General features: G+C 35.4%; 1 protein-coding gene across 4 annotated transcripts; it reads left to right on the top strand.

Annotated features, from left to right (window-relative positions):
• Positions 1 to 1,124: 1,124 nt before the first annotated feature.
• Positions 1,125 to 3,719, top strand: LYSET (lysosomal enzyme trafficking factor). Of its 4 annotated transcripts, none has more exons than XM_051977367.1 (3): positions 1,786 to 1,813; positions 2,489 to 2,594; positions 2,904 to 3,719. In XM_051977367.1, exon 3 carries the CDS (start codon positions 2,920 to 2,922, stop codon positions 3,313 to 3,315), a length of 396 nt encoding a protein of 131 aa, XP_051833327.1. In that variant the 5' UTR covers positions 1,786 to 1,813; positions 2,489 to 2,594; positions 2,904 to 2,919; the 3' UTR covers positions 3,316 to 3,719. The 4 variants fall into 4 exon arrangements, with proteins under 4 accessions (XP_051833324.1, XP_051833327.1, XP_051833325.1 ...); XM_051977365.1 differs by lacking the exon at positions 2,489 to 2,594 and adding an exon at positions 2,294 to 2,408 and having other exon boundaries at positions 1,798 to 1,813; XM_051977366.1 differs by lacking the exon at positions 1,786 to 1,813 and adding an exon at positions 1,825 to 2,408.
• The last annotated feature ends 13,764 nt before the right edge of the window (positions 3,720 to 17,483 follow it).

Consider the following 17,483-nt stretch of genomic DNA (forward strand, 5'->3'; position numbering starts at 1 on the left):
GCTAGAAGGCTGTTTCAGGAACCCCAGGCTTGGATAGTTATGGATAAGAAAAAAATATGTGACCACTATGCTGAATACTATACTAGATGATGAATTAGATGAAAGACAAAATGGGAGAACAAAATCAAGGGAAAAAAAAGGATAGGGAGAAAACTGATAATCGTGCACTAACCTTGCTCAAAATCAGATTCTCTTCCTCTAGGATCAAACACATATTCTTCTGCCTGGATTTTATGCCTTATTACCCTTATTTCAAATAATTTTCCTACAGATGCTTACTCACATATTGGACTTCTAGGTGTTCTCCCAAATTCAGCATTCTATCTCATGTTTCTGCACATCTGCCCCATGTAGTTTGGTCCTCATTTTTGCTCAACTTGCCTACTCTTCTTTAAAGTTCAGGTCAGCTGCCATATCCTAGGTGAGCCTTTCTTTCCTAATACCCTTCCCAGTTATTAGTGCTCCTTCACCCTTCAATTTACTTTGCACTTCTTTATCAGAATATAGGTAATTTCTCTCCAGCTGAATATAACCTTGAAGAAATGTTTGGTTTTGTCTTTGCAAACCCAGTATCTGGACAACGTTTTTCTTTGTGTCTTAGAGCTTAGCTTGGCACATAGTAGGCACTTAAAAAATGATTATCAGCTTAACCATTAATATTTACTGTATTTTGCTGGAATAGTTGGGTAGCAACCTATCTTGCCTGGAATCACAAAGACCTTAGTAGCTGGATGACTCTGGGCAAGTCACTTAACCCTGTTTGCCTAAGTTTCCTCATTTATAAAATGAGTTGGAGAAGGAAATGGAAAACCATTCCAGTATCTTTGCCAGGAAGAGTAGGACACGATTAAAGAATAGAGTTGATGAGAGAAAGGGGAAGCTGAGACTAGACTGCGAAAAACACCATTTCATCTTCAGTAAAATGAAAGCTTTGGGGTGTGGCAGCTTGTACTTTTCCATATCTAATCTAACGAATTTGGACTCGGGAAGGAGTTTCTTTTTATTTTATTTTTTTATAATAACTTTTTATTGACAGAACCCATGCCAGGGTAATTTTTTTACAACATTATCCCTTGCACTCGGTTCTGTTTCGATTTTTCCCCTCCCTCCCTCCACCCCCTCCCCTAGATGGCAAGCAGTCCTATATATGTTAGATATGTTGCAGTATATCCTAGATACAATAAATGTTTGCAGAACCGAACAGTTCTCTTGTTGCACCAGGAGAATTGGATTCAGAGGGTATAAATAACCCGGGAAGAAAAACAAAAATGCAAATAGTTTACATTCATTTCCCAGTGTTCTTTCTTTGGGTGTAGCTGCTTCTGTCCATCATTTATCAATTGAAACGGAGTTAGGTCTCTTTGTTAAAGAAATCCACTTCCATCAGAATACATCCTCATACAGTATCGTTGTTGAAGTGTATAATGATCTCGGAAGGAGTTTCAAAACATCTCCATTTCCCTTGTTTCTGACAGGCACCCAAATTCTCACTTTACAGAGAAGAACAAGACTTTCTCTTTCCGCTATCCAAATACAAAAAGAACGCGGAATATTGAAGCCAATCTCCAAAACAGTTTGCGCCTCCACAACACTTCACTGAAGAGAAAAAGGGGATGGGATCCGGAAGGCGGGGCCATATCCCCCTACTCTCTGCCCCCAAGCCAAGGATCACCTTCGAGCCAGGCCGGGCGGGGCATTCGCCAGCCTAAGCGAAGGCGGGACTTCCGGCCTCCCTGATGGAACGGCTTCCGGCAGAGGCCGGAAGCCCTCATTGCGGCGGTCTCAGGGACAGCCGGACGCCCGGGACAGGAAGGTGAGATCCGGGATCTTCCCGGGGAATCCAGGATGTCCGGTCCCTTCAGCTCTGGCCGCGGGGCCTCTTCCCCACTTTCCCTCCGCCGGGAGCGGCGCAGCGTAGGACTTCTTGGGAGGGCACATCGCTATCCCGAGGAAGCGGCGGCTCAGTCCCGTATTCGGGGCTGGTTGCCGGGCTTCGGAAGAAGGACGGGGAGAGAGAGAGAGAGCGATCCCGGGGATGCGGTGGAAGGCTCCGGGGCGTGGCCGGGCGGGGGCGGGGCCAGCGCCTTGGAGGGTCCACATGACTTGAGGGCTTGGTCACGCTTCTGTTAATCACCTCTAGCTCTTAGCCCGTTTACCTAGACCTGAGGACAGTTCGTGGGGCTTAGTCCTGAGTGATGCCATACATGTTTGCCTGCCTCTTTTCGTCTGGGCAGAAAGTAGTAATTGAGGGAAGTTTGAGGAAACTAGGGCTGTTACTTTCTTTTGAGGTCAGTTCCGAAGAGGATTTCGTTTTTTTTTGTGGTCGCCTCCTCTGAAATGCCAAAACACCCCAAGTATTCTGAGTTAATTGTAACTCTTGCCGTGGGAAAAGGAAGGATGGGAGCTCTGTAAGTGTTTTTTTAAGAGTTACAGTGTTTAACTTTAGGTTTCCTGGAGTTGGTTTGAGTTGTGTTAAAACTTTTTTCAGGAGAACATTTAAAGCCCTAGATCTGTGCCAAAAAAGAAAATATTTGAACAACTAAAAGGTGAAACGCTCCTCAGGAGGCTAGCTTGATTCCCGTTTTCAACTAGAGGTACATACTTGAACTATATTTGTTTTTTGTTTTTTTTTAAACCATCTCATTTTTAACAGGATCACATTTCATTTACAACTTTGGGATTATCAGCTATTTAAGCATAAAAGTGAATAGTCAATATACTGGTGCTAGACTATTTTTTTGCTTAACGACTTATGTGACTTAAATTTCTTGATGGTTTTTGAAAGCTGTGTTATATATTTTATAAAACTGAGAATAAAAGTGCTCCATTTTGAAGCTAGTAAGATTAATAGAGCTATTGTAATCTCTACAGCACTTAAAATATATTTATTCTTTCATTTTAAGGCACAGAGCATGGAGAATGATGAACTTCCGCCAGAGGATGGGATGGATTGGAGTGGGGCTGTATCTATTAGCAAGTGCAGCTGCAATTTACTATGTTTTTGAAATCAATGAAACTTATAACAGACTTGCATTGGAACATATTCAGCAACATCCAAAAGAGCCACAAGAAGGAACCACATGGACACATTCCTTGAAAGCACGACTACTTTCTCTGCCTTTTTGGCTATGGACCATTATTTTTCTAATCCCATACTTACAGATGTTTTTGTTCCTTTATTCTTGCACAAGAGCTGACCCAAAAACTGTGGGCTATTGCATCATTCCTATATGCCTGGCAATTATTTGCAATCGACACCAAACTTTTGTCAAAGCTTCTAATCAGATCAGCAGATTACAACTGATTGATACATAAAATGAACACCTTTCTTTAAAAACTGCAAATACTGTATCAAGTTTAATCACAAGACTGAGTTTTCAAGTTTACAGAGGAAGTTGTGGTTGGGCTGAGCCTTTCTTTTTGAAATGTGACAAGGGGCAATTTTTTTAAAATGAATTTTTAGATAATGGTATAAAGTGCTTCAATCATGTTGACTTCAACTAAGGATGTTAATTAGATTTTCTTTGGAAGCAAGATCATGTCATTCCACCTAGAGCTTCTAAAGGACATACATCTAGATTCTGATTTTGTTTTATTGTGCTAGGAAATAATGATTCAGAAATCTTTCCTTTTGGCAAAAATGAATAGATATGGACACTTCCTTTGTATTAAATGTAAAAAGTTCCTAACATGACTATAAAATTTAAATTTTGCATAAATATGTGGCTTCCTTCTCTTTAAATTTTACAAACTTCACAAAGATTTATCTTGTTGCATACAGGTAAACAGTTCTATCTACTTTCTAGGAACTTAAGAAGAATGGTGCATAGAGTATTAAGTTGTATTAACTTATGTAGAATTTGTTCTGCCTGTTATAAGAAAGATAACTTTAGGATTCTTTAACTAGTGGTTCTTAATGATTTAGTTGAGGGAATAGTTGGGAAAAGGTTTTAAATTCTTTAAGTTGCAGGGAAAATATAAGAATTTTTCTCTTCCTTACCTCAATGAAGAAAAATATCTTTTGGAAATCTAACAAAAACATTGAATCATTAAGTTATTAGGTCACAATCTTTCTACCTTCTTTACTTCTGTATGGAACTATTACTTCAATAGCTACTGTTTTCATATTTGATAACTATCAGGATTTTTTGGTTTTGCTCTCTTTAATAGAAGAATAAAATTTTACACTGATTCATTTAGGATTTTGCTAAATACTTGAGCAGTAGAAGTATATATATCAGTATCTAAGAATGGAAATTGTGGTGCATCTTTCTTAAATTTGAAGTAAGTTGTTGAAAGATGAAAAAATTACTTAGGTCAATATCAAGTGTGCATAGAATGGAGAGTGCTGGATCTGCTTACAGAACTGGCTTTGTCAAACTTCCATTTGGAAGACTGGACAGGCATTTTGCCTCATGCCCATGATTTTAATGTTTATTCACCAAATTTTAGTTTGCAGATTGGCAAACTATGGAAGGAGGACCAAATAGGCTATCCAAATACAAGCACTTGTTGGTCAGTTTGCAAACCTCTAATAACATTCATTTGTTTGACTAATAGCTGTCAAAAAATTTAGTTTTCAGTTTTTGAGATAGGTTGCGTTGATCTGCTGAAGAGATTTGATAATAAAAATCTTATCATGAAGTGGAAAATTTTGAAAAACAAAATTTCAGCAGTTAGCTGGTCTTAAGAGATTAGCCCTATGATTTGCAGCAGTCATCTGGAATACTAATTTCATAAAATGATTTTAATTCAGCCACAAATAAGCACTGTGGTGCTTTTCTTTATGAGAGGCAAATATTTTTTAAAAATATAACAATGTAAGACCTCAAGAAACAGTCTAGTTGGAGATAAAAATTGCCTAGAGATAAAAATTGCCTATGTAAAACATGGCACTGTATGTTAAATAACATATAAATGGTAGAAAAAAGTACTATGGGAATTTAGGGAGGGAAGTGCCCTATTTACTGCCTAGAAGATATTTCTTTGATTTTAAACAAGTATGGTCACATCCCTTATTCCTGCTTATAAATCATGACCAAATCATTTATGACTGTACTGTAGTCATGGAATGAATAAATACCTAATGTGTGAAATATTCTTGAAAACTTTTAGCACTTGAAATCACTTAAAATATCTTTAACATGTCCAAATCATGTCTCTCTAGTCAGTAACTAGATTTTTCTAATTCAAAAATCCTACATTTTAGAGTTTAGGGTTTAATTGCAGAACCTTAAAATTTTAGAACATTTTCTTTTCAAGTGATCAAAAAGAATAATATCATCTAATGAAATAGTTCTATTATTGCTTGTTTTAATTTACAGTGTTTCTGTTAAAAGTTCTTCCTGGATTCCTTCGTGTGCCACTTACCATTTATTCTCAAACTCAAACACAGGATGTAGCGGAAAGAAGGTTATGTTCAGATTGAAAGGATTGGTGATTGAATCCTGGCTCTTTTATTTATCAGTTGTCCATTAATTCTAGTAGCTTCTTTGTTTTGTCCTTCATAATCTGCCTTGAGTATAGTTGTATGAATTCCAGATAAGTGTAAAATTGGGGGAACTTTTTTTATTTTAAAAAGATTTCTAGCTCTATTTTTGCAGGCTTTAGAAAACTGCTGGACAAGCTATCAGGTAAACAACTTAACCTTTCTAGACTGTTTCCTCATTGGTGAAAGAGGGTTATATTACACATCTAAGGCTTCTGCTAGATCTAGTCTATGATTATAAAAATCTGCAAGTAGATCAAGACGACCAAGTAATCCTTCAATTTGTACGTTCTTTTAGACATATTGTATAGCAAATTTTAATTTACTGGATTTAATTCTGGCTCATGGTTCTGAATAGTTTTAAGTTATTTCCACATACTTAATGCTTTAAAAATAAAATAATTTATTTGAGAACAAGAGATCTTATAAGTGTACCTTGCCTTAGGAAAACCTTTTTGTAATGTTTTCTTGGTAGTTTGCTTCATCTTATTGTCACTAAACCTATTTGCTCATTTTAACAGATTTCAGCAGCTCTGGAAAGCAATTTTAAAAATTTAAGTAGTCTATCTTAGTATAGTATGTTATAGTATAGTAGAAACTCATTTATCAAAGATGAGAGAGGTTATTTGTAAAGACTATTTCAGCAGACATTAAGTATTAAACCAAGTTCAGGTCAACATTAAAAATAAGATTTAATGAATTTGTCATCCTGATTCTTTTAGATCTTGGCCATCTGAAATTCCCATTATTGATGTGCAAAATTATGAATAGTGTGCATCCTGGTTTTATTTTTTTTTTAAATTTAGAGTTTGGGTGTCACTTAAATGCTTGGAACTGTACACATCAAGCCTGCTAAACTACGAAATAGATCAGAATGAGTAGATGAACTAGAGTTGAAGTTTCTAATTCTTTTTTTTTTTTTTTTTTTTTTTTTTGCTGAGGTAATTGGGGTTAAGTGACTTGACCAGGGTCACATACCCAGGAAGTGTTAAGTGTCTAGGCCAGATTTGAACTCAAGTCGTCCTGACTTCAGGAGTGGTACTCTATCCACTGTACATCTAGCTGCCTCAAAGTTTCTAATTCTAATATTCATGGAGTCTAAAATGATTTTCAGGAACCTTAAAATACTTATTTCAAGCTGGAAACATGCTTCCTCCTGAAATCTCTGTATAGCATTCCATTTTCTAGCAAATCTTTGGCTTTGGGAACACTTCTATTTTTAAGCTGTGATCATAAAAGTTTTGTTACTGCCAATGTGACCTACTACGTTTATTAAAGATTTAAATAGAAACTTGCAATTTACCATTCAGTGTTTCCTGGACCCTATCTTAAAATAGATACAGCTTGGACCCTAAGGATCAGCTGAGGACTAGAATAATATCTCAAAGAAATTACAGCCTTACGAATTTGTGTAAAGCCCTTCTTTATTTAGTATTTTATTTTCCAAATACATGTAAAGTTTTCAGCATTCTTTTTGTGAAACTTTGTGTTGCAAATTTTTCTTCTCTCCTAATCCTTCCCACAGCAAGCAATCTGATATAGTTTAAATATATGCAATTCTTTTAAAACATTTTCATTTTGTCATTTTGTGCAAGAAAAATCAGATTAAAAGGGAAAAAGCAAGAATGAAAAAAACTAAGAACAAAAAGGTGAAAACATTATACTTTGATCCACATTCAGTCTCCATAGTTCTTTCTCTGGATGCAGATGGCACTTTTCATCCCAAATTTACTGGAACTGCCTTGAATCATCTCATTGTTGAAAAGATCCCAGTCCATCACAGTTGATTATCACATAATCTTGTTATGTGTACAATGTTCTCTTGGTTCTCATTTCACTTAGCATCAGTTCATGTCTTTCCAGACTTTTCTGAAATCAGCCTGCTCATCATTTCTTATAGAATTATAATATTCCATTAAGTTCATATACCATAATTTATTCAGCCGTTCCCCAACTGATGGGTATCCACTCAGTTTCCAATTCCTTGACACTACAAAAAGAACGCCAATGAACATTTTTGCACACGGATTTTTTTCTCTCTTTCTATGCACTCTTTGGGATACACACTCAATAGAAACACTGCTGGATCAAAGAGTATGTAAAGTTTTATATCTGTTTGAACATAGTAACAAATTGCTCTCCAGAATGGTTGGTCATCTCCCAATTCTACCAACCAGGCATTAGTGTCCCAGTTTTCCCACATCCCCAACAACATTTAGCATTATCTTTTCCTGTCATCCAGGTATAAAGTGGTACCTCAGAGTTGTTATAATTTTTATTTCTCTAATCAAGAATGAGTTAGACCAATTTTTTATATGACTAGAAATATCTTTTAATTTTTTCATCTGAAAATTGTTCATATCCTTTCACCATTTATAAATTGGGGAACTGCTGATATTTTTATTAATTTGAGTCAATTCTCTAAATAATTTAGAAATGAGGCTTTTATCAAATAAACTAATTGTAAAAAAATTTTCCTAGCTTTCTGCTTCCCTTCTAATCTTTGCTGTATTGGTTTTGTTTGTGCAAGAACTTTTAAAATTTAATGTAATCAAAATTACCCATTTTGCATTTCATAATTTTTTTAGGTCTTTGGCCATAAATTCCTCTTTTCTCCAAAGATCTGATAGATAAAACCATCCCTTACTCTAATTTGCTTCTAGTTTCACCCTTTATGTCTAAATCATGAACCTATTTTGACCATATCTTATATCTTACTTGGTATAGGGTATTAGATATTGCTCAATGCCTACTTTCTGCCATACTATTTTCCAGTTTTTCCAGCAATTTTTTCAAATATTGAGTTCTTATCCCAGACATTGGAATCTTTGGATTTATCAAATACTAAATTACTGCAGTCACTGACCATTGTGAATAGTGAATTTAACCTAGTCTACTGATTCACTAGTCTCTTTTTTGGCCAATACCAAATGGTTTTAATGACTGCTGCTTTATAATACAGTTTTAGGTCTGGTATAGCTAGGGCACCTTTTACATCTTTTCTTTCACTAATTCCCTTGAAATTCTTGACCTTTTGTTCTTCTAGATGAATTTTTTTTTCTAGCTCTACAAAGTAATTTCTTGGCAATTTGAATAAATAGATTTAGGAAGAATAGCAATTTTTATTATATTAGCTCAGCCTACCCGTGTGTTTTGTAATTGTATTCATATAGTCATATAGAACTATATGAATTTTTTTTTCTCTTGGTAGGTAAACTCCCAAATATTTTATATTATCTACATTTATTTTAAATGGGATTTCTCCTTCTATCCCTTGCTGCTGGGCTTTGTTGGTAACATAAAAATGCTGGGTTTACTTATTGTGGGTTTATTTTATATCCTGCAGTTTTGCTAAAGTTAATTTTTCTAATAGTTTTTTTTAGTTGATTCTCTAAATATATCATCATATCAATTACAAAGAATGATAGTTTTGTTTCCTCATTATCTTACTCTAATTCCTTCAGTTTCTTTTTCTTATTCCTAAAGCTAATATTTCTGGTGCAATAGTGAATAATAATGTCAATATTTGAAACTTAATGTAACAGTTCCAAATGTCCTATATGAGGAAGAGAAAATGGCACAGAAGAAAATATGGGATGAGTAAGATGTATGTGAGCAAACATATACAAAATATTTTTTTTATGCTGAAAGTAATCAATTCTTATAGTATATGGAGAAGATATCAAGGATTTAGAAAACTTGTGACTTATCATCCCCCCCAAAAAATAATTGATAATATCAATGATTAGCAAGACATAGGTATGTTTGGGGCATTGGGGCAGCTAAGTGACACAGCAGATTGAGCATTGAACTTGGACTCAGGAAGACCAGAGTTTAAATCCATCTTCAGATACTTACAAGTTGTATGATTCGGGCAATTCACTTAAACTGTTTCTCAGTTTCCTCATTTGTCCAATGAGAACAGCCCCTACCTCCTAAAGTTATTATGGAATCCAATAAGATATTTGTAAGTGCTTTGAAAACCCCAGAGTTGTATATAAGTGCTAGTCATTATAGTTATTAGATTTGAGAAGGGAACAGACATGTTTTTATAAATGATCATCTATAGTAGACCACATTATTGTAATCCCATAACCAGCTAAAAGATATGGAGACAATCCCAGTGTTTATTGACTATAAAAAAGCATTTGATTTGGTAGGATATGTTACCACCTTAAAGGCTCTTCAAAAAGATTTCTCCCATGAAAATGTAACAACATGGATAACTGTTGATGATTTAGATTTTTACTTGTCAAAGGCAAAGTATAAAACATTTTGGCAAATGTATGGAGATAACCAGCAAAGAGTCCAAATGAACTTCCCAAAAAGATCAGGTCAGAGTTGCTTCACCCACACAAGCATGTGTGTTCATTTTATTGATATTGATCTTTGATTTAAAGTCAGTGGTATAACTGTACAGACAGCTAATGCAGAATGCTTCCCATATCAGTAACATGTTTCCTGTGATGTGAAACAATTAAAAAAATTTTTTTCCTGATTTTGTTTGCTTTTTGCCATATTTAGTCTCCCAATTCTTTTAGAAGAAAGCATTCCTTATACATATGGAGTGAGTCTTAAATTCCAAAAACTTCTGACCTCTACTACTCTTTTGTATTATATCATATTTCATAGCCCTTTTAAGATTTACAAAGTGCTTTCCCTTGAGGTAGGACAGGCTTCACATTTAGAGCTAAGGAAGCTGACTATATGAGTAATGGTTACATGTTTGTGATCACACAGGTAGTAAATTGTACTTCTAGGATACATTGAAGTCATAAGATGCTTCCTCTCACTAATCCAGTCCTCTATGAATAGTTAACCCAATGTGCTCTTTTCTGATGGGAAGGTTGTTTTTCCTTTAAAATGAGTCAGAGGAGACTTAATTTGTTTGAATGATTGATTTTCTTAATTTCTATTGTACTTTTTTTTAGTGTCTATAAGCCTGAATTACTTATATTTTAAGTAAAAATTATTGAGGCTATTTTAAAAAGCCGAGATGTTGAAATTCTTATTTATCTTTCAAAAGTTTACAAATATGCAAACAAGCATAATTTTACAAATTAAGAAACTGTAATTTTAATAGCTAGCATTTATATAGTACGTACTATATACCAGACATTGAACTAAGTCCTGTGTAAATTTGATCCTCACAATCCTGGGAGATAGGTGCTATTTTTATACCCATTTTTACTGTTGAGAAAACTGAAGCAGATAGAACTGATTTGTCCAGGGTCAAGTAGCTACTAAAATCTGAAGCAGTATTTGAAATCAGGTCTTCTTGACTGCAGACCCAGTTTCATTCTATTACATCAACCTAGTTGCCCCGATTTTCTCTTTTTAGAGTTACTATTAGACAATTCTATAATCTAGCCTTCATTTTGTACTTGGATACAAAAAATAATTATCACTAAATAATGATTGTAAGGGAATGGTAAACTTTGTTTTCAAATAATATGTAGATCTTGTAGACTAAAAAGAAACACACTTATCAATTAGTTTTCACTCAGAACAGTTTGTGAATATCACAAAGACAAAATCTGGGGAATTGCCAGTCTTACTGGCTGATGTGGGTCAAAAGCTGTCCCGGAATGACTATAGCTTGCCGAGTATTATTGGTTTTCTTGCATTTTATTTCTGTTCCAACTTTTATGAAGCCATATGGTAGAGCAGAAAGAACAAAAGACTAAGAATCAAAAGTTCCCAGATTTTATTTCAGATCTACCATTTATCATTGATATAACTATTTAATCAAAAGTATGATATTCTCTTTTTTTTTAATAAGAAATCTGGAAAAATAAGGAAAAATATTTCCTTAGTAGTTTGCATAAAACCAGTGACTTATTTTGTCCTGAGAATGGCAACATGCACAATCTTAAAATGAGACAACTATCTTACATCTTGTCTCTGTTGATACCAAGTAGACAAAGACAGTATTATGAAGGGTTCCTTATTCAGGAAAACACTGAGTTTGAAAGTTTCTGTTTTGTGCATTCTTAGCATTAGATCCAAACTTTTTTATCCTTTGGTTACAGACATTTCTAATAAAGTAGGGAGCAGAGTTCAAAGATACTATTCTTTTTAATAAGTTTTCAAAAGGTTGACAAAACAGTCTGAATATTCTTACTGGCTGGGTCATTTCCATTTGGCATTAAATGTATCTGATGCTTCAATTGAATTCAACACAGCCTGAAGTTGATAGGGTAACTTTTTTCACTTTTAACAAGAAAACATTCATGAAAATCTTCACTTTGGTCATTATTTGTTCAGGAAGGAATCTATTAGAGTTGGGGAAGAGTGGCAGTTAAATTTATATTGGCCATAGAACTAGAGTCTTCAAAAGACACCTCATATTTCTATGGCTTCCCTTTAATTTTTTGGTTGTGTCCAAATTGCCTATATTTTGGATGGACAGGATTACCACTTGCACTGTTGGCAACACTTCCAGATATTTTGCAGCTCAGATATGATGCCACAAAGGTATGGGGGAATGGGAAAATGGAGACATGCCATAATAACTTAAAAAGAAAAAATTTAAAGGGAACATTCCTATCCATCTTTTAAAGCCTAACTTAATGTGCATGAAGTCTTCTCTAATCTGCCACCATAGGTAATAACTTCCTCACTTCCCACTTCCTACAACAAGGACCTATATACCTGCACTTTGGTAATATTGTGTAACCTTCATGTTTGTGTCTCTAAGTACCTCTAAGTAGCCTCTAAGTACCATGAGGATATGGTCAAGAAAAAAAAAAAAAAGTAGAGTTCTCAAATAATGCTGCATTTTAAAAATTGCTGAATCCTTTTCCTAAACTATGCTTAAATGATGTTGATTGCTCTAAAACTTTTCCAGCTACCTCTCAGGTAATTTAAACCTTTTTTCCCTAAAATATAAACTTGGTAATTTTGTGTTGTAGATTAAACTACTGATACTTAAAAATAGAATTTTGAATTACTCTCATTAATTTATAACAATGTGTGAAACAAAACATCCAAGTATGCATTCTGTACACATTGCAAGTACTAACAAAGTCTCATAGAATAAAATCTTTAGAGAAAATGTGGCTGGGGTTTTTGTTTGTTTTGTATTTGTTTTTCAACTCTAATATAGAAAACTAAGAGGTCTCCAGTGAATTCTCCATAGATGTCAAAATAATCTTTCTGAAGCATGTCTGACCATGTCACCTCCTGCTCAGAAATCTTCAGTGGCTATCTTTTGTTTTTAGGCAAAAACAAACACTGCAGTTTGACATTTCAAGTCCCTCCCAATGTGGCTCAGATTTATTTCACATTAATCCCACACTACATTTCAGCCAAACTAGACAGCTTGCTGTTCCCCAAACTTGGCAGTCTCTTCCTGTTTCTGGGCCTTTCCATAAATTGTCTCTTATGAATAGAATCTGTGGCTTCCTTCAAGGATCAGCTCAAATGCCAATTTCCATACAAAACTCTTTCAGACTTTTTAATCCTAAATGCTCTTTCCATATCCTCAAATTATCTTGTACTTTTATGTTTATATACTTTTAATATATATATTTATAGTTAAATTTATATAAGTATATGTATATATTCTTTTATATTTATATACTGGGAAATATAAGCTTTCTGAGGGCAGGGCCTTTTTTCCTTTTTGTTCAATGAATGTCCAAATAAATGCCTTGCATAGTAATTCCTTGATAAATAATACTTGGTGAACTGAATTTTCTCAGAAGATGAAAACTATTCTTGCTATTACGTTTCACATTTTTTCAGGAATAATTTTCTTTCTAAAACTTTTTTAAAAAAATAAAAATTGTAATGATAGCCTAAATTTTCCTTTATATCCTGCTCCTTCATCTCTCCTAGACAGCCAACTTATGTACCCCGACCCTCCCCCCACCCCAACCCTGGGTAAAAGAAGTGTTAAAGGGTAGGCAGGCATTCTTTAATTTTAATTAAATATTTTTCCCCAGTGAAATTCAAAACAATTTTTTACATGTTTCTAAGATTTTTGAGTTCTAGGTTCTCTCCCTTATCCCCACCCACAATTATGAAACCACATATGAAGCTATGCAAAACATTTTCATAAAAGTTGTGAAAAGATAGATCTCCTACCCTAATGAAAATAAAAACCCTCAAGAAAAATTAAGTTAAAAGTAGAGAGATAGAGAATGCTTCGGTTTATATACAGACTCAGTTACTTCCTTCTCTGAGTATGGATAGGATTTTTATCATGAATCCTTCACAGTACACATGGATGATTGTATTATGAGAATAATAAAGTCATTTATAACTGGTCATCTTGGAACATTGCTATTACTTTGTATCCAATATATTTGACTTTGTTCATGGAGGACTTTCCAGAGTTTTTTGTTTTTGTTTTTCCTGAGAGCATCCTGCTCAGCATTTTCCAGAACAATATTCCATAAGAGAAATTTGCTTCCACATTTTTTTTTACAATTGCTATTGCTAATTGCATTTCTCCCCATTTATTTTCTCTTCTTTCACCCTGTCCTTCCTCAAAAGGGTTTTGCTACTAACTATTCCCTCCCTCAATATGCAATTTTATCATCCTTCCCCACCCCCTTTCCCATATACCATTCCCCTTCTATTTTTCTTCAGGTAAGATATATTTCTATATTCCTATTGAGTATGTATGTTATTTCCTCTTTGAGCTAATTCTGATTAAAATAAGGTTCACTCAACTCACTCCTCCTCCACTATAAAAGCTTTTTCTTGCCTCCTTTTTTACGGTAGATAATTTGCACCATTCCACTTCTCCCTTTCCTTTTCTCCTAGAACATTGCGCTCTCACTTCTTAATTTCACTTAAAAAAAATATATTATCCCTTCATATTCAACTCACACCTGTGTCTTCTCTCTATATATACTCCTGCTATAATAATGAGAATGTTCTTGATGAGGTTTAGGTTTTGGGGATCCCTTTATTAGGGAACCAAATGATAAGGTCTAGATTTAGGGAATCAAAATGAGATTAGGGTTTCTGGTGGTCAGGGAGTTAAATGATAAAGTCTAATGGCAGTGGGGTTCAAGGAACCAAATGGAGAGGTTTGGCTCCCCTACACCCTCTTGGGATTCAGCACAAGGATAGCGAGTTTGGGGGAACTCCCTTCTGGCAGCACAGAGATTCTCTTTAAAGAATTTACAGACCTGAAAACCTAGATTGATAAGAGGTTTATTATGGGGATTGGAAGTAAGGTTAGAAATCCTGACAGAGAGCTATTAAGTCTGGTTAGGGAAATAGGTAAAGATAAAGAGAGGGTGGACTGGAAAAGAATATTATCCAGTGGGCAGAGGCCTTGGCATGGCATGGCTGGCATGTTTGGAACCTCTACAAAGAGGATTTTAGTTTGGCTCTTTTATAATAGACTACAAGCTAAAGGGGGTTTGGGTGGGGTCCCAAGTTGGCTCATCTACTCCGGGATTTCAGCTTGAGCTAGAATTTGAATAGAATTCAATGAGTTTCTTCAATTCAATAGAATTGAAATTCCTTTTGCTAGATAACAGAATGAAACTGTTTAGTTTGCTTTCCCTCAGGCGGGGTCCCTCACTGAGGCAGAGTAGAAGGAGGTTTTTTCTAAAGATTTTTTGGAGTTTCCGGGTCCCTTCTTCATTCTGATGTGTTTCAAATATCATCTTCCCACATAGGAATATAAACAGAAAAACTTACTAAGGGTAGGTATTCTTTCATATCTCTTTAAGTCCAAGTCTGCACCTTGAAAAATTTAATTATTTCCATTTACACTGCTATAGTTACTTTGTGTGTGTGTGTGTGTGTGTGTATAAAAAGAGAGTGTGTAATGCTGTCTCCTTGAACTGCCCTACCTCAGTAATTCTGCCCCAAACCTCAAGCTATCATACCACTGTGTGGGTCAGAAACCATTAATAAAACAACTGGATAGATCTCTAGAAGCAAAGCAAAGTTTATTTACGCGCTCGAGAACGGGCAACCCACCCATCGAGCAGACAATCGAAGGGGGGAGGCACCATAGGCGGCAGGGTCGCCGCTTTTATCCCTAACGCAAATTCCCTCTCCCACCACTGACCCTCATCCTTATTAGCTGAGGATCTTACATTCTAAGCGGGAACTACCCAAGAAATTGAACTTGACCGTCAAGTACATAGTTGCCCATATTTGGCTGAAATAGGAAGGATAACAGGAAGGGGGCTTAAGTATGCCCTTAGGGGGATGACAGGGAAGGGATAGCAGGGAGGAGACTTTAAGTATGTCTTTAAGAAGATTGCAGGAAGGGGCTTTTGTCCTTAAGAAGATAGCAGGGAGAAGACACTTTTAAGTATGCCCTTGACTTAATGCTTAAAGTCCTTCAGACCTACTTAAACTTCGTAATAGATGAAGCTTACTCGATTTTCACAACTGTCTTGAAAGATCTCACTTTATCTCGTTCACCACCCTTCCTTCTTGATCATCAGAATAATTGATAAGGATAAAAGATCTTATATTTTAGAATATTAGCTGCTGCTCCCCATCCCAATTTATTAGAATATCAGATCAGATACTTTACCCCATTAGAATATCAGATAACTTTCCTATCTCCGGTGCCTCCCCATTATGTCATTGTTTCTGTCACCCTGTAAAGAATCTCTATACCCTACATCTCTACATCCTACTGGATACTTGGAGACTGTAATGCCAGAGAAACTGAGGCAGGAGAGAGATTAGAGAGTTTTTAATATTTTATTAATGGGAGAGTAAGATTGACTGGACAGGACTCTCGTCTCAAATTGTCCAGCCCTGATTGGGGGAATCTCTAACCTTTATATACCTTTTAGAGACAAAGAAGAGGAAAAAAGAGCGGGAAAAGCCCAGCTGGAAAAGGCTATGAATTAAAAAGGAACCCAGAGATAAAGATGTCAGTGAAATATCTTGGAATATTTTAAGGGATGTTGTAAATTTCTCAAGAACAGAAGATAATCAGGAAGTCTACTCTCGTTTATCTTACTTGGGCTAACAATTTATAACCTTAGACTAACTGGTCCTCAGCCTTCATGGACCAGAGGGAGATTTACAGCTTAGGGGAGTAATTAGGAAGACTGAGACAAGGGAAACTTATACAAGGAAACTGAGTCAGGACAGTTAAAGAGAACTGTGGCATAACAGAGACAAGAGTCCAATCCAGTCAATTGATTTACTCTCCAATAAATTATTATAACGCTAACCTCTATCTTCCCTCAGTTTCTCCAGCATTACGAGAGAGAGAGAGAGAGAGAGAGAGAGAGAGAGAGAGAGAGAGAGAGAGAGAGAGAGAGAGAGAGAGAGAGAGAGAGAAGGGCTGTTTATCTAAGTAATCTTTTTCTATAAGGTTTTTAATTCATAAGAAAACATTCTAGCCAAGCAACTATGAACTGCATAAATTTGTAAAGTATTCTGGCACCAGTTCACAGAACCATATTCATTGAAGAACAAATATTTATACCCAAATTAATTTTCTTTTAAAAACCCATCTTGTATTTAACTCATTATGGTTTACATTTTTCTCAAAATGGTTATTACATGCATGAGTCTTGTGTAAAACCTATGAGGCTCATTTTTTTTGGTTCCGTATTGGGTTTAACTCACCTACAAAAATAGTTCTTGCCTAGGTAGGTTGGAAAACTCATTTCCTCCTTAGAGAGATCACAGACTGCAAGTGAGAAACACTACATTCTTGTCAGTTCTAGTCTTGGAAGATTTTATTTCTTTGTTGTAGGGGAGGTCCTGTGGATGGGATGTTGGGACATGCCTGACATGGAAAATCCCAAAATAGTTATTTCAGAGATCAACTTTTTTCTCTCTTAGCTATGGCCAAAGTTTATGTTTTGGGAACAGCAAATTTAGGAGATTAAAAAAAAAAATTTCTGGGTCATTGGTCCATTTTTATCACTTATTCCAGTTTTATATTATTTATCTAGAATCTGTGTGTTTAAATTATATAGAACACGGGGTGATAAACACAAATATTAGTCTTTTCTCGGTTCAGCTCCTGACTTTCCAGAATTTT

This window comes from Antechinus flavipes, chromosome 2, assembly GCF_016432865.1.
Source record: "Antechinus flavipes isolate AdamAnt ecotype Samford, QLD, Australia chromosome 2, AdamAnt_v2, whole genome shotgun sequence".
Lineage (NCBI taxonomy): Eukaryota > Metazoa > Chordata > Mammalia > Dasyuromorphia > Dasyuridae > Antechinus > Antechinus flavipes.